At 41.9% G+C, this 23,597-nt stretch overlaps 1 protein-coding gene across 1 annotated transcript; it reads right to left on the reverse strand.

Annotated features, from left to right (window-relative positions):
• Positions 1 to 68: 68 nt before the first annotated feature.
• On the reverse strand, positions 69 to 21,981 carry VTI1B (vesicle transport through interaction with t-SNAREs 1B). The gene is made up of 6 exons (XM_082618944.1): positions 21,712 to 21,981; positions 8,807 to 8,865; positions 6,208 to 6,399; positions 3,834 to 4,007; positions 2,195 to 2,256; positions 69 to 368 (listed from the first exon to the last, which is right to left on the reverse strand). Exons 1-6 carry the CDS (start codon positions 21,824 to 21,826, stop codon positions 272 to 274), a joined length of 699 nt encoding a protein of 232 aa, XP_082475070.1. The 5' UTR covers positions 21,827 to 21,981; the 3' UTR covers positions 69 to 271.
• Positions 21,982 to 23,597: the final 1,616 nt, after the last annotated feature.

Here is a 23,597-nt window from a genome sequence, read left to right on the forward strand (position 1 = left end):
TTTTTTGAAGCTCACAGGGTATTAATATGTTAGAGCACTATGTAAACTTAAAGAAGTCATAAACAGCATTTACTATCTTGGTATATCATACTGGTCTTATTGCTGTTCCTTCACATTTAAGTGGTTTTCCATCTTCCTCCCTCCTCCCACAGTCTGGCTACACAGTGCCTTCTTGAACCGTTAGCTCACAGCAACAGTAAGATTCTTCCATGTCTCTAACACCATTCACAGAGTCACAGTCCTGGTCCACAAACCATTCCCTGTAGGAGGTTCAATGCTTGCGAAAGAATCTGTAATAAACCAGGCCTCCCAGGATGGCTAGCTCCAGTAAGATGACAATGGAAAGTAGCAGCTTGTTGGTTGTCACTCTACAAGGAGAAGCAAAGTGGGATGTAGTCAGAAGTCTGGATAACCTTATTTCTTTCCATTCTTAATACTTAGGGGTTTGACCTGGGGCCAAGGCCAGATACTGTGAGGCAGAATGAATTTTTGATCACATAGCCACTTAGTATTACCAGCTAAAGAAATCTTATAAATAATTACTACTATGTACCTCACAGAAATACTGAAAACTGGGGCAATAGATACCAAAGCATAACAATGTTTTTTCTAAAATGTCTTCAAATGGTAGTTAGTACTTCACTTTAAAAATAGTTTTTCTATGAGTGGCTAGTTCAAAAAATATTAAATATACATATGAAGAAGTACATCATTTCTGAAATCAGGTTGACTCATATTTCAAAACAGCAGAAATACAAACTCACTACCTAACCATCTAGAGCTGCACTGACTACATGCTACAGCTGTGAGCACGCATTAGGAGAAGGGTTGGCGGCAGACACTCCAGTGCTAAGTCCAGCTCGGGTGGGGAGAGGGGTTCCTGCTTTAGGATAAGTAACTAACTAGAAGCTGAGTAGTGCCTTTCAATCTCTTGTGAACTTCTTGCCCTCTTTACTTTCTTCCTCTATGGGTATCTCTATAAAGGCAGTAAATTTTTTGAAGCTCCTATACTCTTAACACAAAAAATCTCATCACTCTAAACTGAATGTATTCCCCTATTCCACAAGGAATTTGCCACTGTTTAGGAAAATCTCACGCTCCTGCTCGTTTCATGACTCGGTTGTAGTTTGTTTCATGCATATCTACACCCACTTACCCCAAATTCAGCCTCAGTGGTAATACTTCCTCTGCCCCTGGTTTTGTTGCTGTCAGCACTTACCTCAATGTTTTTTTTTTGTTTTTTAAGTCAACTTCTACTAACAAGACAGAACTCCCAGATAAGGGGTTGACTCCCATGAAGGGCAAGCAGAGCCAAAAGCAAGTACGAAGCAGTAGCAGTGAAAAGTTTTCTAATTAAGTTTTAACAGATTTATTTCCAGGAATATGAAGCTCTATTCCCATGTGCTGTCTTCTCTAAGGAAAGTAAGCTGGGATTAAAAGTCCTTCCAGGGACTTCCCTGGTGGTGCAGTGGTTAAGAATCTGCCTTCAATGCAAGGCATGCGGGTTCGATCTCTGGTCGGGGAACTAAGATCCCACATGCTGCGGGGCAACTAAGCCTGCACGCTGAAACTACTGAGCCTGTGCACCACAACTAGAGAGAAGCCCACGCACTGCAACTACTGAGCGCGTGCACGGTAACAAAAAAAAGATCCCACATGCTGCAACAAAGATCCTGCGTGCTGCAACTAAGACCTGACGCAGCTAAATAGATAGATAGATAGATAGATAAATAAATAAATAAATAATCCTTCCAGTGGACAAACTTTCCACTGCTCTAAATCAGAGCAGTATATATACTTTTATTTTTTATTTTTTTTTTTTATTTTTGCGGTATGCGGGCCTCTCACTGTTGTGGCCTCTCCCGTTGCGGAGCACAGGCTCCGGACGCGCAGGCCCAGCGGCCGTGGCTCACGGGCCCAGCCGCTCCGCGGCATATGGGATCCTCCCAGACCGGGGCACGAACCCGTATCCCCTGCATCGGCAGGCGGACTCTCAACCACTGCGCCACCAGGGAGGCCCAGTATATATACTTTTAACAAAGGACTTTGTCCTGGGATATTTAACTATACGATATTTTTTATGTCTTCTGCTTTATTAGCACCTTTGCCAGTCACTGTTTAAAGCTTTGACATTCTTGGTTGAAAGATACTAGAATTAAGAGAAATTAATCTTGTGACTATTTTTAAAACTTACTTTCTGGACATTGAACGGAGAATCTTCCGACTTTTGCTCAAGTTTTCACCTGTGTTTACCAGCTGAGAAGAGAAAATAGCAATTATTTTCCCCTTCTTTTGAAAGTACACACTGTGGAATTGAACATTCCTAAACTGACAGTGGGCATTAAGGGGTATATGTTGAAAAATTCCCAGAAATCAAATCAATTTAAATGATGGCCTCTGCATATAAGTAGAAGAAACTGGAAAGGCCAATATACTTTAGTCTCATCAAGTAGGCCTAGGAATTATTATATCCCAAGGTTGCTGTGGGGAGACTTCTGGGACTCGGCTAATCCTTCACCCTGACTACTCAAAACAAAGTCTTCAAGTGTACCTGCCAGTAACTGAAGTAACTGAGCAACTTAAGATTTGAATTTCATCAGCCAAACTCCAGAAGAGCCCCTTCAGTTAATGTTTGTTTTTGCAGGCTGGTGGACTACCATTTTTGGGATATGGTTCTTTCTCCTTTTTTCTTTATCCCTTTAAGAGACACACTGAATTGTGAAAGGAATTAAATATTTTTTTAAAGCCTTTTTTATTCCCTTTTGGTTGCCTGTTACTAATCTATATAGCTGGAGGATAGTTCAACAGATGCCACCTGCCATCTGTTCCTGTTCCCCAGTGGCCTTGTTAAGTTGATCTCTCAGCTCATTTCTCAGCTTTTAAGTTCAACTAATCCACCTGGTAAGTTCAAAAGTGAAAAAAACATACAATCTGTAAACAAATTGCCTTCTCTACAGCATATCTTGAATTCGGTACTTTATTGTGAATTTTCACTAAGGAGGGAAGGGGGCATCATTTTGACTTAATTTTAAGAATGGAGAATTACAGCTACTGAGCTGGAAAAATAACTCAGTGTGGGGACTTGAGATGATTTTCTCATATATCTAACTCTTGCCCACAGTATCTGTTTTTCAGTTTGGATCTGCCTCATGCTCTTAAGAATACAGCATTCCATTGGCAAGTTGTACTATTTTTAAACTCCTTTGCAGATGGTACAGAAAGGAAGGAATGAATTGTTTTCCAGAGCCTCTTAGAGTGTAGTGGATTAGACACCACAGTATAGTCATCATTTGGCCTGAGTATTTGTTTTCTTCTCACAGTGATCTCCCTTACCTTAGGTAACAGTAAAGAGTTAGAGCCCAGAATTGAACCTCTGTAAATTGTCAGTAGTACTATTTTATGACATGTGGAAAATAGCCTTGGCTCTAAATGACATGAAAGCATCATCTACTTAAAGAGATCTTAGTTTTCCTAAGAATAGCAGATGTTCTACTAGACATATGAGAAATGAAAATCTGATTCATAATACAGGACCTAGTAAAAGGATGGAGTGGCTACAATCTTATTTGACAATCTTAAATAAATGCAGAAACTGGATTTCTGCAGTCCACCCCCCTCGTCCCTCCCATGACTTCTAAATTTTAGAAGTAAAATTACTTCCAAGGGATATCTTTCAGCCAAGCAAACTACAGACAGAGAAAAGAGTAAGGACCTAAAAGGTCATACCCTGAATTTGGAACTGTGGTAGCTTCTGGCACGAGCAAGGCATCGGGGTGTAACGGGCCCACCTACTTTCCCCACTCTTGCCCCTCTCCCCAGCCAGTCAGACTTACTCTACTCTTGGTACGTTCCAACTGTTCACGTTGCTCCCCCAGCTCTTCTATGATTTCTGAGCCAATCTGGTCAGTCTCTGCAGCAATCCGATGAGAACGCTCAATACTCTGGGTGGCTCGGTTCAGGCTGTCAGTGCCTTGCAGAAGCAATGCCCTTTCAGACTGTAGCCGATTCTGACAGCAGTATGGAAGGGAAATGTTATACTTCTTCCAGTAGAAATGAAGTTATAAGAAGGAACATCGTGTGCAATAATTTTCATTACTTTTAAGACAACCAAAGATGCTAACAAATCAAACTAAAAGAGAACCTGGGATTCAACCTAGGATCATAATACCTCCCAATTCACTGCTTCTTACCCTTAAGTGAGGCAAGAAAAGGATTAAACACATCAGAGCATTTTCCCTGTGCTCCTGATGAATCTGAACTGGTTCATGTGCTTTCTGGACTAGCAACTTCTGAGGGGCAATGGCCCTGATGTGGGGTGCAGTAGCTTCCCCAAAATGCATACAGCCTGTAATTTTGAGAGTGCAAACCAACTAAACTCTACAGCCCTAGAAATAGTTTAATTCACTGAAAATGCCCACTGATTGGTATTGAGGATTGAGGGGCCATGAATAAGCTATTTGTTTTCAGCACATATAGAACTCATTTAAAAGTGTGAGACACTACCGCATTCTGGGAAAACAGTGGCTACACTCCTGGTAAGCCTCCAAAAGAATTTCACCTTAGGCCAAACACAGAAAACAAAACCTGAAGTTGTTGCACTGGTGATTTGCTCTCAGGGAAGGTAGTATCTGGAGCCAAGAAAGCTGCCCTAATTTCCCAAGCACCTATTTCTAAATCTCCACCAAAGTTTTATTCCACCTATAATCCTAAGCACAGAAGGCATAAGGACAGAAGTAGCCTTTGTCAGGCCAGAAATAACCACTGACAGAAATGGATGCAGCTCTAAGTTCTCAGCTATTCAAAGCACGCATGCACACACACTCAAAAAGGGGCTGGCTCACAAGGTCTATTACTGAGCAGGTGACTATTAGCACTAGACCCCACCACCAAGAAGGCAAAAGATGCATCCCCAGATCAGAAGCAACAAGAAGGCTTTTCAGTTCATATATGGCATATGAGCAAGTGGATGAGGAAACCACGGAATGAGGCTGAAATAAACCCCAGTTACATTGGCTTAAAAGCAGCAGGAAAAAGGGTTTTTAAAAATAAAAGATGGGGATTTTCATCTGATTAGGCTTAAGAAAGAGCAGGAAGAGACAGTAAGGTCACACAAATCAACCCCAGATTCGGAACAATAATTCTACTGAAGGTGGTTTGTATATCTAAATAGTTTCTGAAACTAATAATTTTAAAGCAAAATTACTATTTGGAATTATCTCCCCCCTTTTTGTTTTCAGGGCTTTTTGGGTCACAAATGACCAAAGTCACTATACACCTTTCATCTCACTTTAACAAGCTCTACTTGCCAGCCTTTTCTCACCCTCCTTTCACAAGTGAATTTTGAAAAGTTAACATTCTCAAATACTCTAGTTTTGACATCAGGAATGTCAGGCTAGTATCATTTGAATATCTCTTAAACTATATTCAGGATGTATCATGAAATAGGATTTGTTTCAAATTGTGCCATTAGCCTTTCTACATCCGTGCAGTCTGCACTTGTGGGCCCCCGTTCACTTCTCTCCCACATTACTGGTCAGGCCATTTCTACTTTGTGCTGTGGAATATAATCCCAAATGTAACACATAAAATTTAATCTTTGTGAAGTTTTATTCCTTTAACTATGTTCCCTAGACAGTTTGAGAATACAGGTTTTCAGCTTAGTCAGTCTAATTTTATAAATGAGAATACTGGAGGCTAGAGACTCAGTCTGGCTCACTTTCTATCACAACAAAGTAAGGTGTTAGCCTGCTTTTTGAGAAGCAGCCTGCTTTCTCTACTGTATCTGGGCTGTTGGGCCATCTTGATATAAATGTAAGGGAAAGCATGGGTTAATTTTGTAACAATACTCTGATAAATTAAAAGCCTAACTGAACTTCGGGGGCATATGTGAGAAAGAAACTGGATCAATGAGTCAGACTACAGAGTCCAGATGTAATATGAATAGGTAACACTTGTATATCACCACTACACACCAAGCACTGTTTTATACAAAAAGGATACAAAGAAATCTAAACAAGCAAATTGTTTGGAATGATCTGCATTAAATTCAGTAGAGGCGGGCACCCAAGGAGAGAAGGGGAATTGGATGCAAGAAAGAGGATAAGGTGGAAAAAAAGTCAAGTATGCACTGATAACATGAACTGTACTCCACAATATGGTTAATCATTGTACCACAGACCAGTAAGGGAAAAGACAGCTGAAGCTTACCATGTGCTCATTCTCTACAGCGTATGTGCCATATTTCATGTCTCCTCGACCCCCAAGAGTGGCTGTCAAAGGTGTGCTTCTCACTTCCCGATGGAGTTTGGCAAGGTCCTTCCGGTAGGTTCGAAGCTTAGACATCATAGGGTTACGAAAAGATAGGGGGGCATAACGTAGTTCCTCTTCCATCTCTGCCAGCTAGGAAGGCAGAAAGTAGTGAGTAGATGGCCTGCTTCTGTTCTCTCTCATACGGGTAATAATTGTCTAGTTTGGACTAATCAAACCACAGACCACCGTAAATAAATACTCAACCATGTGGTCCAGGAGGGCAGGAACCACATGTGACACGTTCACTTCATTACTCTTAGTGCCTGGCACAGTGCCTAGCAGGCATAGAACAGGCCTTCAAAAAGTATGTGATGAATGAGTGAGAAAACTAACAAGTACCTTATAGCTTATTAAACATTTTTTACATGCATTCTCTCATTTAATCCTCACAACAGATCAATAAGGTAGGAAATCCTACTTCTACTTCATATATAAGACTTGATGAAACCTGCTCAAGATTACATAACAAGAGAAGTCAGGATTCAAAAATCTTCAAATTCTCTTTTCAGTATACCAGGTTCTTAGCCTGTTATGGTTCAAGTGCTATCACGAAGCACTCTGAGATCTACTGTACTAAAAATGCTAGGGGTATGGCATCAAGGTGCTGTCCTTCCTCCTCCTCCTGAAAATCAACTGTTTGTCTCCATGTCAGAATAACCAGGGGTCCAAATCATTTCCATTTTTCTGGGATAAGTAAACTGTAACACCTAGACCCAATTTACATGAAGCCATAAGTTATTTTCATCTGCCTGGGATGGCCAGAGTAGGACTGGTTAATTTTTTTAAGTTCAGGGAAAGAAAGTATCTAAGCACCAAACAAATAAATTGGTATTAATTAAAAGGTTTTTGAAATGCTACCAAGATGTTAAGTAAAAAAGAAGACTGGCTCTGTAACAGGTATCATGGATATGCCCAGCTGTACACAGGTATTAGAAAAGTTTCTGGTACTCCTATTATGAAGGAGATAGCTTCCACAGTCTGGTAGGCTGATCCTTCTTAAAATAGATGCAGAATAGAGAAAAGGATGCAGATAAGCTTAACTTCTCAGAACTGCATTGAGATAAGGAAGTTGTTGTTCAAGAAGCAATAAAGAAATTCTCTGGCTTAAAAAGAATTTTTCAGTCTACTCTGGGGTAGCAAATACTAGGGGCAACTATTTCTTCGGAGTACTACCAGGGACCTGGATTTTAGCTCCAGCCTCCTAAAAGGTTTTGCTGAAGCCAGAGCACAATGATACGGAGAACAGAGGACTCTTACTTCTAAACGATGAGAGCAAAACTTGCTTTTTTTGTTTGTTTGTTTGTTTTTTGTTGTTGTTAAAGAAAAGGCACAGATTAAGAGAGAAGCAGTTCTTAAACTGCTCAGCAACCTGGACCAACATCTGACAAGCTCTGGGTCCTGACTGGGAACTCATCCTGTCCATGCATGCCTTGCCCAAGGTACCAAATCCTTCTGTCTTTTAAAACAGAAGGGAATAGGGACTTCCCTGGTGGTCCACTGTGGTAAAGAACCCGTCTTCCAATGCAGGGGATGCAGGTTCGATCCCTGGTCAGGGAACTAAGATCCCACATGCTGTGGGGCAACTAAGCCCACGAGCTACAACTACTGAGCTCGCACGCCTCAACTAGAGAGCCCACGTGCCGCAAACTACAGAGCCCACGCGCCACAACTACAGAGCCCACTACTAGAGAGAGAAAAAACCCGCACGCCACAACAAGAGAGAAGCCTGCCCACCGCAACGAAAGATCCCGTGTGCTGAAACTAAGACCTGGTGCAGCCCCAAAAATAAATAAATAAATTTAATTAAATAAATAAATAATAAAATAAAAACTATACTGGCATATATGCAAAATTCAACACCCTCCAAAAAAAAAAACAAAAAAACCCCCCAAAAACCAGAAGGGAACATGGCTAGAACCACTTCTGAGCTCCATTTTGTGTGACAGTTAAGTTTAACAAAGGAGAATAACTGATCTTAATCGCCAGCTTTTTTTTTTTTTTTTCTTTTTGCGGTATGCGGGCCTCTCACTGTTGTGGCCTCTCCCGTTGCGGAGCACAGGCTCCGGATGCGCAGGCCCAGCGGCCATGGCTCACGGGCCCAGCCGCTCCGCGGCATATGGGATCCTCCCAGACCGGGGCACGAACCCGTATCCCCTGCATCGGCAGGCGGACTCTCAACCACTGCGCCACCAGGGAGGCCCTAATCGCCAGCTTTTAAAATGAGATTTTAAAAGACCACCCAGGTAGAAGTATGAGAATGTCCTTATTACAGCAGCAATGTATTATCAAAGACTCATTTCAAGAGCGTCTCTAAGCTTTACCCATTTGTGTTTGCCCCTCAACACCCAGCCCCATCAACTGGCCTCATTTGGTAAGAAACAATCAAAAGCAAGATCAATGGACAGGAACAGTTAATCTGTGATCAGGTCACAAGCGTTACTTCTGGAAAAGACCAACAAACAGGAAGAAGATATAAGGACTTGTTCCTTGTTCTTACCGTTTCATTTGCTTCCTGTTGCTTTTCATCAAAATCTCTGATCAACTTCTTCTTCTCTTCTGGAAAAGACAGACAAGTTTTCAATGCTCAGTCCTGCTTCCAAACATTCCTAGAGGCTATACCCTCTGCTTAGAATAAACTCCACATTCCTCTCCTGAGGGTACTACTACAGTACTTAATCACCCCTAAAAGACATTTAGAAACATAGGGGAACTAGTTATCACAGTAACTGAGGGGAAGGGAGAGGGACGGTATTACCAATGGCATTAAGTGTCCAGGGAACAAGAATATCTATGCTACGGACAGTCCTGCATAACAATGATCTGGCCCCAAAGACCAAGAGCATCCCTACTAGGAAAGACAACAGGTCTAAATCAATCATTGTCAGTCTTTTTTCACCCATCCTAACAGAGGAACCAGGCACACTTTCATCAATAAGAATGTTTAACAATACTAGTTCTCTGAAATCTTTGTCCCCATTTTCACTCCCACTGTAAGTCACATCTCTATATTAACCCTTATCCACTGCTGTTCTGCAAAACAAATTCAAAACCCACCTACTCTGGGCTCCCCTGGTGGCTCAGTGGTTGAGAGTCCACCTCCCAATGCAGGGGACACGGGTTCGTGCCCCTGTCTGAGAAGATCCCACATGCCGTGAAGCGGCTGGGCCCGTGAGCCATGGCCACTGAGCCTGCGCGTCCGGAGCCTGTGCTCCGCAACGGGAGAGGCCACAACAGTGAGAGGCCCGCGTACCGCAAAAAAAAAAAAAAAAAAAAAGCTCAATGTGATTTCTAAATACAAGCCAGCACTTCCATCAACTGAAGAAAGAGCAATCTTTTCCAATGCCAAGAAAACAGCTGAGTTGTGCTTACAAAGGGATGGCACGTGGGTACTCAACATGCTGTCCTAAGATTTTCTTGGATAATTCTGTTTACCCTGATTTTCATCTCACACCTTGACTTTAAAGCCAAATACCATATAAGATGTAACACAACTGTAATGCTTTATATGGATTTACATTTTGTTAATCACAACAGCATCTAGCATGTCAGCTGTCCACTGCTTTTCAACTGATCATAAATCATTTTGCTTGTGTATATTCTATATTCTCAACTTGAGATCAAGCTCCTTCTGAGTAGAGAAATTTACTTTTTCTTTTATACATCCCACAGCTTCTAGAACTCTAAACCTGGGAGGGTACTCCTTAGACACTGCTATTGCCTACAAGAGCAAACGACAATGCACCCTTCACTAAGCTGCCTTCATTGTCATGTGACATTCCCTAAATAGGTACTCCAGGTAAACTATTTCTCCCTACACACCACTCACAAAACCCAGGGTTTTTTGTTTTAAAAAAAAAAAATAGGAGAAAGTTCAGCCCTGGCAAATGGCCTACATCTTGACTAACCATGATGTAACTGAAATAAGTGCCAAAGCAGCTGTTATTATCCTTGAGTAGTCTGTGTTTTCAGCTATCATCAGCGAAATAATATCTGCAATCAAGAATGGCTACTTCCATGGAGAGCTATCATATTACTTTGTAACAAGCATTCACTAAAGTGTTGAGTGTCGTCACTCCTCTGAATAGGCACATCTCCAAACTCAAGCACACTCACTTCTGATCCAAGATGACAGTATTCTCTAAGTGCATTCCCGTCCTAGATTTTTCTACATCTCTATTAGTCATAACTTCTCCTCTTTTATTCTTTCTTTGTTAAAAGACATGAAAATCTGCATTCCTAAGAGGCAAATTCTAGAATGACTCAAAGAAAGTAGCTACATAAATAAGAGTCGGCGGGGGGCGGGGGGGAGGCAGCACACAGATCCTTTCACTAACTTCCCTGCGTGATTCTGTTGCTCCCAGTCTTTTGGAATACTCTGCTCTCATCTGATTTCGTAAGGCGTGCATTCTACTAGGAGCGCTCTACAACTTATAGACTTGTAAAGGTTCAAGAGATTAAAGCCCTACCCAACTGAGAGGTATCCATAGCTGTTCCTTTATGCTTTAGACTCAGAATCGTGAAATCAATGCACATTAGAGCTGAGATGGACCTCAGAGATCGTCTAGTCTAACCTCATTGAGCAGTTGAGGAAATTAGAGCCTGCAGAAACTGTCTTCCCCAAGGCCACAGGAGGAGTAGATGCGTAGCAACACTAGTTCCAGAGTGCAAGTCTCCTGACTCCCAACCCAGTGCTTCTGTACACTACAGTGTTGAGGGGCATTTTCGTGCTCCCAGGGTATACAGGTATAATATGTTCAAACCTCTTAACCTCTTAATTTTTTATGGCGTTAGAATTAACACTACAATCAACTACAAAACAACAGGACTGATACTGGGTAGAACGGACACCAGAAACAAGAGTGAGCTACTCCAAATAACACTATCCCCTACCCCACATGCCTTCCCAAACCCTTCACCTGTGACTGACTCACTCTGAAGCTGAATGTTTGGTAAACTGGGTGGATGGCCGCACAATGCCCCGGACATGGAATAAAATGGAAACACCCAGCTCTGAAAGTGCTACAGGAAGCCTACCTCATGTTCGACCAAGGTGGCAGCCTCTCTTTCTTACAGGCTATTTGAATTGCCAGCCCAAGAATGACTAACCTTGGTCCATCAGAACTGTGGAAATAACTTCAGTTTCACCAGGATCTTTAAAATCTGTGATTAATGTTTTTGGCGCCCCATTGTGGCATTTCTAGGACCTACATCCTCTTTGTAGACCACATGGTTACCTGATCTTCTCTAAGCCTGTTTCCTCAACTATAAATAAGAAATGTAACGGTACTGACCTCGTACAGTTGTCTGAAAGAGTTAAAAGAAACAATACACGTAACAAACACATAACAAATGCCAGGCATATTAAGGGTTCAATAAATAGTAGCTACCACTGTTTTTTAAAGTAAATCCCTAGGTAGGAAAAACTGAGCAAAAACAAAATTCACCAAAGAATATGAAGAGTGTTGGAAAAATTAAAATTCTGCAGTTAGTGAGTAATTGTGTTTACCAACCTGCTACATATGGTCCTTCATAGTTATTATTTTTTCTGGTTTCTAAAATAATGGAGTCTCATGTATAGATACTGAGATTTAAGTGAATCAAAAGGAAAAACTTTCAATAATTTTATAATGTTCATTAAGACATGTGCCTTCAGGTGCTACAAAACTAAAACTAAAAATCATGACTATAGGTACTTACTCTATCTATTGGATAAGAATTTATAGCAGTCTGAGGTATTTGGAGAGACATCTTCATATGCTGCAAAGCTAAGGCTAGAAATTATGGTTGTAGGTGCTTAATGTAATATTAAATGGATTAATAATTATCACATATGCTAATGGATTGTCACTGTCATACAAACTTCCTAAAGTAGGACACATTGTATCTGTTATCCTATCCTTTTTTTAAATAGGTATATATATATATATAGGTTTTAAAAGTGGTGAAACTGTGGAAAACATGGCAGAATAGAAATAAAATCACATTGAGTTTTAATACCCAATCATATATTATTACTATTTTCTTCCCAACAATTCACAGTATTTATACAATCATTCAACAAATATTTATAGAGCACCTAGTATGTACTAGGCACTGTTCTAGGTGCTTAGGATACATAATTAACAAAACAAACAAAATATAGAGCTTATGATAGAAGAGGGGACACTTCCAAAGTTTTTTAAGAGGCCAGCACTACTCTGATACCAAAACCAGCGAAGAACACCACAAGAAAATTATAGGCCAATATCCCTGGTGAACACAGATGCAAAAATCCTCAACAAAATAATAGCAAAATGAATGGCATTTTCTATAGAAATAGAAAAAACAATCCAAAAATTTGTAGGTAACCACAAAAGACCCCAATTAGCCAAAGCAATCTTGAAAAAGAAGAACAAAGCTGGAGGCATCATGCTTTCTGATTTCATACAGCTGACCCTTGAACAACAAGGGTTTGAATTGGGCGGGTCCACTTATACACAGATTTTTTTCAATAGTAAATACTACAGTACCACATAACCTGTGGTTGGCTGAATCTGCAGATAATGAGGAAACCTGGATAGGAGGGCGAACAAGTTACACTCAGATTTTCAGCTGCGCAGAGGGTTGGCACCCAGGGTCAACTGTATATTATAAGGCTATAGTAATGAAAACAGTATGGTACTGGCATAAAAACAGATTCAAAGCTCAATGGAATGGAAAAGAGAGCCCAGAAGTAAGTCCACACATATATGGTCAATTCACTTACAACAAAGGAGCCCAGAATATACAATGGGGAAATGTATTAGGAAAAACCCAGTCTTTCTCCCTCCTATCTTTCTCTCCTGTATAGGAAAAAACTTAGTCCTTCCTCCTGTTGCTTGTTTCCTGTGTGTCTCCTTTACTACTCACACAGAACACTTTCACTTTTGGTCACCGAACGTATGGGTTTTTTTCCCCACAGCAGCAATTCTCTGAGACACAAGCTGGGCGTCCTGCAATTCGACTCAATTCTGACGCTATCTACCCAGAGACAGTATCAGATTCCAGAGGTTCAGGGCTCAGTCTCACAAGACTGGGCCCCCCACCACCTCAGATGCCAATTGCAAGTAGTAGGTCCTCAGGTTACCCACAACTTCTGTCCAATTTGGTTACAAACTGGAGGTTCCCATGACCCCCTCCTAGGATTCAATTAATATGGTAGAGAGGCTCACAAAACTCAGAGAAACACTTACTTAGGTTTACCAGTTTATTAAAGGATATGATAAAGGATACAGATGAAAAGCCAGATGAAAAGAGACACAGGGCAAGGTCTTGGAGGGTCTCTTTCCCCTCCTGTTCTGTCCCGCAGGACAGGACCTTCTGTCCCCGCAGAGTTGAGGTGCACCACCCTCCCAGTGTGGATACGTTCAGCCACCTGGAAGCTCTCTGAGCCCTACACTACTGAAATTTTATGGAGGCTTCCTCACATAGACATGGTTAATTATTAATTCCATTTGAAGCCCCTTTCCCGTCTCCAGAGAAGTGTGGAGCACAGGACTGAAAATCCAAGCTTCTAATCATGGGTTGGTCTTTCTGGTGACCAGCTCCCATCCAGAAGCCACCCAGGAGCCCACCCAGAGCAGCCTCACTGAATAAAAGATGCTCCCAGAAATTACAAGGGTTTTAGAAGCTCTGTGCCAGGAGAGAGAGAAATATTTGTTTCCTGTTCCCTCACAGAAAGGGACAGTCTCTTCAATAAATGGTGTTGGGAAACATTTGACAGTCACATGCAAAAGAATGAAACTGGGCCACTATCTTTACACTATATACAAAAATTAACTCAAAAAGGATTAAAGACTTGAATGTTGACAATGATATTTTGGATTTGGCACCAAAAGTAAAAGCAACAAAAGCAAAAATAAACGAGCAGGGCTACATCAAACTAAAAGCTTCTGAGAGATCCTAGGCAAAACGTGCTCTGGCATAAATTATACCAATGTTTTCTTAGGTCAGTCTCCCAAGGCAATAGAAATAAAAACAAAAATAAACAAATGGAACCTAATCAAACTTACAAGCTTTTGCACAACAAAGGGAACCATAAACAAAACGAAAAGACAACCTACGGAATGGGAGAAAATACTTGCAAAGGATGCAACCAACAAAGGCTTAATTTCCAAAATATGCAAACAGCTCATACAATTCAACGACAAAAAAACAAACAACCCAATAAAAAATGGGCAGAAGACCTAAATAAACATTTCTCCAAAGAAGACATACAGTAGGCACATAAAAAGATGCTCAACATCACTAATAATTAGAGAAACGCAAATCAAAGCTACAATAAGGTAACACCTCACACCAGTCAGAATGGCCATCATTAAACAGTCTACAAATAACAAATGCTAGAGAGGGTTTGGAGAAAAGGGAACCCTCTTACACTGTTGGTGGGAATGTAAATTGGTGCAGCCACTATGGAAAACTGTATGGAAAAGAGTTGCCACATGATCCAGCAATCCTACTCCTGGGTATGTACCCACACAAAACTATAATTAAAAAAGATACATGCACCCCTATGTTCATAGCAGCACTATTCACAACAGCCAAGACATGGAAACAACCTAAATGTCCATGAACACATGAATGGATAAAGAAGATGTGTGTGTGTGTGTGTGTGTGTGTGTGTGTGTGTATAAATATATATATATATATAATATGGAATATTATCAGCCATTAAAAAGAATGAAATGTGGGACTTCCCTTGTGGCGCAGTGGTTAAGAATCCGCCTGCCAGTGCAGGGGACACGGGTTCAAGCCCTGGTCCGGGAAGATTCCCATATGCTGTGGAGCAACTAAGCCCGTGAGCCACAACTGCTGAAGCCCGGGTGCCTAGAGCCCATGCTCCGCAACAAGAGAAGCCACTGCAATGAGAAGGCCACGCACCGCAACGAAGAGTGGCCCCCACTCACAGCAACTAGAGAAAGCCTGCACGCAGCAACGAAGACCCAACGCAGCCAAAAATAAATAAATTTATATTAAAAAAAAAAGAATGAAATGCCATTTGCAGCAACATGGATGGACCTAGAGATTATCATACTAAATGAAGTCAGTCAGAAAGAGAAAGAGAAATACCATGTGATATCACTTATATGTGGAATCTAAAATACGATACAAATCAACATATCTACAAAACAAAAACAGGGGGACTTCCCTGGGGGCGCAGTGGTTAAGAATCCTCCTGCTAATGTAGGGGACACTGGTTCGAGCCCTGGTCCAGGAAGATCCCACATGCCACAGAGCAACTAAGCTCGTGCGCCACAACTACTGAGCCTGTGCTCTAGAGCCTGCGAGCCACAGCTACTGAAGCCCATGCGCCTAGAGCCCATGCTCCACAACAAGAGAAGCCGCTGCAATGAGAAGCCCGCGCACCGCAACGAAGAGTAGCCCTAGCTTGCTGCAACTAGAGAAAGCCCGTGCACAGCAATGAAGACCCAATGCAGCCAAAAATAAATTAACTAAAAAACAAACAAAACAAAACAGGGACTTCCCTGGGGGTCCAATGGTTAAGATTCTGTGCTTCCACTGCAGGAGCAAGGATTAAGATCCCATATGCCGCGTGGTGCAGCCAAAAAAACCCCAAAACAAAACAAAAACCAAAAACAAAACCAAACAAAAACAGACTCACAGATATAGAGAACAGACTTGTGGTTGCCAAAGGAGAGAGGGGGTAGGGGAGAGAACAAATGGAAGTTTGGGATTAGCAGAGGCAAACTGTTATATATAGGATGGATAAACAACAAGGTCCTACTGTATAGCACAGGGAACTATATTCAATATCCTGTGACAAACCATAATGGAAAAGAATAGGAAAAAGAATATATATATGTATAGCCAAGTCACTTTGCTGTACAGAAGAAATTAACACATTGTAAATCAACTACATTTAAAAAAAAAAAGGCAAAAAACACATACCAGAAAATACATTGCTTGAAAAAAAAAAGCTTCTGGATAGCAAAAGGAAACTATCAACAAAATGAAAAAAATTTATTTACTGGGAGAATATATTTGTAAATTATATATCCGATAAGGGGCTAGTATCCACAATATATAAAGAACTCATACAACTGAATAGAAAAAACCCAAACAATCCAATTATAAAATGAGCAGAGGATCTGAATAAACATTTTTCCAAAGAAGACATACAATGGACAACGGGTACATGAAAAGATACTCGACTAATCATCAGGGAGATGCAAATCAAAGACACAATGAGGTATCACCTCACACCTGTTAGGATGGCTATTATCAAAAAGACAAGAAATAACATGTGCTATAGAAATTCAAAGAAAGAGATATCAGTATGGCTGATAGCAGTTTTAAATGCCTTCATGAAAAGGATCAAATTAAGCAGTTTAAATATTTAAAACTTCTTCCTGTTACTTAAGTAACAAGAAATAAACAAGAGGGGCTTCCCTGGTGGTGCAGTGGTTGAGAGCCCGCCTGCTGATGCAGGGGACATGGGTTCGTGCCCCGGTCCGGGAAGATCCCACATGCCGCGGAGTGGCTGGGCCCGTGAGCCATGGCCATTGAGCCTGCGCGTCCAGAGCCTGTGCTCCGCAATGGGAGAGGCCACAACAGCGCAAGGCCCACATACCGCAAAAAAAAAAAAAAAAAAAAGAGAAATAAACAAGAATGCCAATACATGTTGGCTGTGTGATCCTTTTAATATCATATGAGAAGGCATCTATAAGAGTGAACTGATTATCCATTTAACTAACTTCTTCAGGGGTCATTTTTAGAATTAGATTTGCTTATGCTTCCCATTAACAAAAGAAGAATGATTCTCATCTAAATGTTAAAATTTTAAGCAGTGTTTTATGGACTGAGGCCAACATTTTCTTCTGGAGAAAGTAGTCTCTACAATTGGAATGTAACTAATAGAAAACCATGACTTGATTTTCAAATCATTAGTTTTGTACATAAGCATTCATTCAATGAGTACCTGCTGAACATATCTACAGAAGATTAAATTGGCAGGTCAGATTTCACCTGAAGATTTGCTCTGTTTGGTCTGTAAAGCATTTGAAAAATATCTGAGTTGGTAGCCCACAAATAAAAATCAAGAGGCTTCATGTATTAAAAAAAAAAGAAAAGAAAGAAAGAAATAACATGTGTTGATGAGCTTATGTCCTAGTTCAGTGGCCTTCAAACTTGACAGGCATCAGAAATCCCCCAGAGGGCTGTTAAAACAGGCTGTTAAAACAGTTAATGATTCAATAAGTCTCGGGTGGGAACCAAGAACGTGCATTTCTAACAAGTTTCCAGATGATGCTGATGCTGTTGGTTCAGGGATCATACTTTGAAAACCACTGTCCTAGTGAAAGGAAGACAAATAATATACTATAAACATCATAAATATGTAAAGTGTCTGGGCTTCCCTGGTGGCGCAGTGGTTCAGAATCCACCTGCCAATGCAGGGGGCACGGGTTCCAGCCCTGGTCCGGGAAGATCCCACATGCTGCGGAGCAACTAAGCCTGTGCGCCACAACTACTGAGCCTGTGTGCCACAACTACTGAAGCCCACGCGCCTAGAGCCCATGCTCTGCAACAAGAGAAGCCCGCGCACCGCAACAGAGTAGACCCCACACACTGCAACTAGAGAAAAGCCCGCGCGCAGCAACGAAGACCCAACGCAGGCAAAAATAAATAAATTAATTTCAAAAAATATGTAGTGTCTAGTATGTTAGAAGATACGTGCTCTGTAAAAAAAAGGGAAAGTAGTGCAAGGTAAGGGTAGTTGTATACAGAGCTGGTATTCTTATTTATTTATTTATTCATTCATTCATTTATTTATTTATTTATTTATTTATTAAATAAATTTATTTATTTATTTTTGTCTGTGTTGGATCTTCGTTTCTGTGCAAGGGCTTTCCCTAGTTGCAGCGAGCGGGGGCCACTCTTCATCGCAGTGCACGGGCCTCTCTTGTTGTGGAGCACAGGCTCCAGACGCGCAGGCTCAGTAGTTGTGGCTCACGGGCCCAGTCGCTCCGCGGCATATGGGATCTTCCCAGACCAGGGCTCGAACCCATGTCCCCTGCACTGGCAGGCAGATTCTCAACCACTGCACCACCAGGGAAGCCCTCTTATGTTTTATTTAAATAAAATATCCAATTTCCCATGTGGCTAATCGCTGTTACTACTGTTAGGCAGCATTTTAAGGGCTTTACATATATTTAGCTCGCTTCATCCTCAAAAAATCCCTATGAAGTAAATATAATGACTGATTACCATTTTGCAAGGGAAACTAATTATGTTAAAGTAAGTTGTTCAAGGTCACCAAGCTATTAAGAGGTGGATCTAGGATATGAACTCAGGCAGTCTGGCTCTAGAATCCTTGCTGTTAAATATTACAATACACTGCCTTTCAACTCATGTATCTTCTTCATCAATGTTATTTTTAATGGTAGGAGAAGAAATATCTGTGAGGCTAGAATGGACATACGTTCTCTATTCTATATAATCACTCTTGATGTTCTCATCCACAACCCAAACAAGCTTCTACTCTTACATTTCTTAAAGTTATCATTCACTCAACTGACCAAGTGAGAAAATGCAGACATTCTTGAATCTGTCTCCCTCACTCCTCATGTCCAATCAGTATGGTTAATTTCTGTCCAGAATCACCTCTTGGATGTGGGACTCTCTAGATTCCCATGTTACCTAGATGACTGCCACAAAGGCTCCTAACATGGTCCCTGGTATACAGATTCTTGTGCCTCTCTTTCATCCTCTACTCAGCCACCAGCATTCTCCTTCTAAAATTAAATCTAACCATATCAGTCAGCTATTTGAAATCCTTTACTGATTCTCCATGTCAAGTCTAGATGTCTTAATGTGACACTTAGGTCCCTTAACTGTCTGGCTGTGTCTTACTTTCCTCATCTATTACTATTCTCCCACACATACCTTTTTTTTTTTTTTTAATGAAAGTGGCAGCCATTCTTTACTAAGAATCTTTTTTTTTTACATCTTTATTGGAGTATAATTGCTTTAAAATGTTGTGTTAGTTTCTGCTGTATAACAAAGTGAATCAGCTATATGTATACATATATCCCCATATCCCCTCCCTCTTGCATCTCCCTCCCACCCTCCCTATCCCACCCCTCTAGGTCCCACACATATCTTAAGCTCCAGTAATAGCTGTGAATATTTGATTTTTTTCTTCCTTTGTTGCCTCTTCCCATTTCCCCTCTCAGGCAGACTCCTGTTCAACCCGTGACACTCAGTTAGAAGTTCTCCTTTCTGTGAAGCTTCCCTCTTGCTCCCCCATGCCCATGTTAGGTTTTTTTGTCATGGTCTCAAAACTATCTTAGGACTCATCACACACTTTGTTGTAAATTTGCTCCCATTTAAGGCAAAAGCTCTTGGAACTTCTCAGGGCTCAGGACACTAACTGATACGTAATTCTCAATAAATGTTTATTGAAAAAACTGAATTCAACTACAGAGCATAAGCTAAATGCAAGTGATGTGTTATGTACATTATTCAGTGCTTCATAATTCATGGTGGAAAATAAAGCTTCATAGGTGGAAAGTCTATGAAGTAGTCTCAGGACTAGAAAAAAGAGGAATCAGAGATGAGGCCTGGTGTGTTTGCTTAATTAAATTCAACTTATTCGACAAATATTTATTGAGAAGTATGAATAAAGTAGTGAATAAGAAGACTAAAAGTTGCTGAAATTCTTATAACCTGCGAATATGTGTATATATTCTATTTACTTACTCATTGAACAACTAAGCGTTACCAGCAATTCATGTTAGAGTATTTTGCACTTGGGTAGAAATTCACACCTTTTTGAGTGTCCTCTTTGAAGGAATTAGAAGTTTAGGTAGATGACAAAAGTGAATATAACTAACTCAGTTTTCTATTTTTCAAAACAGAATGTCCTTTTGCATTATTTAGCCTTACAGAAACAGACATTGCAAAATTTAACTCAACACGAGGCTGAAAAAATGGTCTATTTTTCAACCATGTAAATCAGATCCCATCACTCTCCTGTTCTATATCCTTTAACTGCAAGCCACTACATTTAGAAAAAGATGCAAATCTTTCACCCTGGTCTACAAGGCCCCATGCAATCTGGCCCTGCCTACCTCTTTAAAGCCTCATCTACTACCACTAACTATCTCCCCTGCTCATTCCACCACAAACACACTGGCTTTCTTGTTCTTCCTAGAACTTACCAAGCTCATTTCTGCTTAAGGACATTTGCAGCACTATTCTGTCCTCCTGACACTCACTTCTCCCAGATTTTTGCGTGGCTTACTACCTTACTTCAAGTCTCTGCTCAAATGCCACCTCCTCAAAGAGGCCTATCACAGCCACCCAATTTAAAATTAGAGCTCCCCCGCCCCCATTCCTTGGCCCTGCTTTATTTTCCTGTATTGCCCCTAACACCACCTCTTAATATTTATATATTATCATCGACCCATTAGAACAGAGATTTGTAAGTCTTTTCACTGTAATGTGCAATATTACCAGCATCTAGGACAGTGCCTGGCACACAGCAGCCTCTCCCAGTAAATGTTAAACAAAGGTATGAATTTCATTCTCACCAGAGTCATTCAATTCATATGACCTTGGGTAACTCACAGAGCAAACACTCAAGCTTTGACACTTAAGTAAAAGCAATAAAAGTCTCATCTGCCTCGCCATCAAGATCTATTTGTCTTAAGGCAAAGAACTATAGCAGACCTTCCTATACAGATTCAACTGGAAAACTCTTAGCTCCTCCAAGCAAAGCTTGCAGTACTCTGAATTTTGAAATCAAGAGGCAAGAGACAGTCTAAGCAGAGAGTTCATAAGAGGACCACACCTGAAGACCACAATCCTGATTTTAAAGACCAATCCCCCTCAAGACTGGTTATTTACCAACCCCAAAAGTTATGATTCCCTTGGGTTCTTAACCCTTTTTGTGCTACAAATCCTTCGCCAGTCTGGTGAAAACTACGGACCCCTTTTGAGAATAACACTGTTAAATGTATAAAACAAAATACACAGCAGAAACTAACACAACAATGTAAAGCAATTATACTCCAATAAAGATGTTAAAAAAAAACCTCAGAGAGCTACAAAAGAAAACCCAATTCTACTCAAATACCGGATCGCAGACTTAGGTCTCCTATGCTCTTCTTGCCACAGCGAAAATGAAACGAGAAAAATCTGAAGGCTACAGGAGGATCAAGAGGGAGATGACACTCCGAGGTGCATCCCTGAGCACGCTAAGTGGCGGCAGGGAGATCCTGGGCGCCGGGACCCAGCCAGCCCTAAGGGGCGTGTCTGAGGATGAGAAGCGGAGAGGAGGGAGGGTCTGGGAAGGGGGTGGGAGCTCTTCTTCCCAGAGCTGGCAGAGCTGGGTGCCCCCCCATCAGCCTGCCCCCGCCTCACCTGTCCCAGCCGTCCCCAGGAGCCGCTCCGGCACCCCTCGTAGGTCTTCATGGAGGCCGCGGAAGATCTCATGCAGTTTCTCGAAATGCTCTGAGGAGGCGGCTGAGTTGGCCATGGCGCAGGCCGTTCTCGAGCACAGCGGCAGCCGAGATTCCGGGCACGGGGCCCGTTCCTACTCCGCTGTCAGCCGCCCAGCCGCGCAGGCATCCCGGCGACCGCCGCCACCGCCGCTCAGGACGAGGCGCTTCCGGGGCCGCGGCGGGGTCCTCCCGAGCTGGAACGCCCACCCCCTGCATGACGTCACTGGCGGCGCGCCGGGCGCCAAGGCCTGACGGAAAGTCGGGCGGGCTGCGCTGCCCGGGCTACTCCTGAGGGAGCGGTGGCGCTCGGGCGCGAGTGGCAGTCTTGGAACCCCGGAATTAGCCAGTCCGGGGCTGGGAAGAGCGCCACGGAGGAAGGGACTGTGGGAACCCGCGGGCCCGGCGGCGCGGCCGCCTATTCCCCGGGCCCCGCCTTCCGGCGAGGGGCGGACGCTGCAGTGCATGCCGGAGGCTGTAGTTCGGCACGGAAGACGCTCAGACTCGGAAGTCAAGCATTGGTGGGGGCGGTAGTTCTGACGTCGCCGCGGCCGTCAGCGTGACGCTGACGCGCAATGGTTTGGTATCAGTAGGCGCCTGGTTGTTATCTTTTCAGTCATTGCACTGTTTGGCCACCCTGACTTCCTCAGTTCACATTCGGACTGTTAGCTTTCAGTTCTTGGAAGATAGCTGGGCCAGGTTCCTTCCTGCGCTCGAGCTTAAAGCACTTTTACTGGGGAGTCAAGTGACCAGAGTCACATTCTTTCAGAAGTGGTCCCCGGGCAGTGTGACCCCTAAAATATACGCTCAGCCTCTAGCGGCTGGGCACGCCGTGCAGTCGTATACGCTCAGCCTCTAGCGGCTGGGCACGCCGTGCAGTCGTTCATTCAGCAGGTGTTTCAATTTAAGCGTGGCCTTTGTGCCTGGATCTGGGCATGTGTTGAATAAAAGATTCACTCTGACCTTGGGTAATTTATGTATTATTTATATATGTAATATATGTGTGTATACATATGTATATATGTAATTTATATGTGTATTATTTATATGTAGTGAGCAAGGTGGACCTGGCTTCATCAGGTCTCTTTCTCACTAAGTGTAATGTGTTAACAATTACGAAGTCTTTTCCTGCACTCCGTGGGTTTTCATGGTTTAGTGAACGAAAATTCCTATTTTCACTGATGGTGTGCCTATGGAGCCCGTTCTGAAATGTGTGCTTGGCAGCCCAATACTTAAGACTGCCCACACGTATTAAAAGACATATGACTGTTCAGAGGGAAATGATTTGGTGATTTATATCTCCTGGACCCTTATTAGACTGAGTTCAAAGACCATTGGTTCAACAAACTTTTGTTGAGCTGCTAATATTCATTGAGCATAGAGAGAGAGAGAAAAGTCAGGTTGTTAGTGGCAGTGTACTGTAGGTCCCATAGCATTGTGTTACAGAAGGGACAAGTACAAAAAGGAGAGGTAACAAATAGCCTGGGATGGAAAACGTGATCTTTGAATAGCATCATAAAAGATTAGTAGAAAATGGGTGAATGAATAATCAAATTATCACACAACCCAAGTTAATGGCGTTTGAATTGAGACTGTACTGTGGCTGACTCTGGGACAAATTATCCTCATGAACAAGAAATGATTGCATAACCATAGTAATGAAAAGTGTTTTCTTCTTTTGACTCTAATTAAGCTTTCATTTAATTGTTTTCTTCTGTTGACTCAAATTAAATGTTTAATTCTTACAGTTTTTATTCTGGTAAATAAAAACATGATAAATAATCAAATATTTTATTTGTCATTGACAGT

This window comes from Mesoplodon mirus (genome assembly GCF_964341445.2).
Source record: "Mesoplodon mirus genome assembly, chromosome: 4".
In the NCBI taxonomy this organism is placed as follows: Eukaryota; Metazoa; Chordata; class Mammalia; order Artiodactyla; family Ziphiidae; genus Mesoplodon; species Mesoplodon mirus.

Bases quoted from the DNA above. Each gene is read 5' to 3' on its own strand.
- VTI1B (XM_082618944.1), bottom strand. From the start codon at position 21,826: ATGGCCAACTCAGCCGCCTCCTCAGAGCATTTCGAGAAACTGCATGAG. The intron at 8,866-21,711 runs GTGAGGCGGGGG...TGTCTTTTCCAG, and splicing joins CCTGGGGACGGCTGGGACAG to AAGAGAAGAAGAAGTTGATC. The intron at 369-2,194 runs GTAAGTTTTAAA...TTCTCCTTGTAG, and splicing joins CTCCGTTCAATGTCCAGAAA to AGTGACAACCAACAAGCTGC.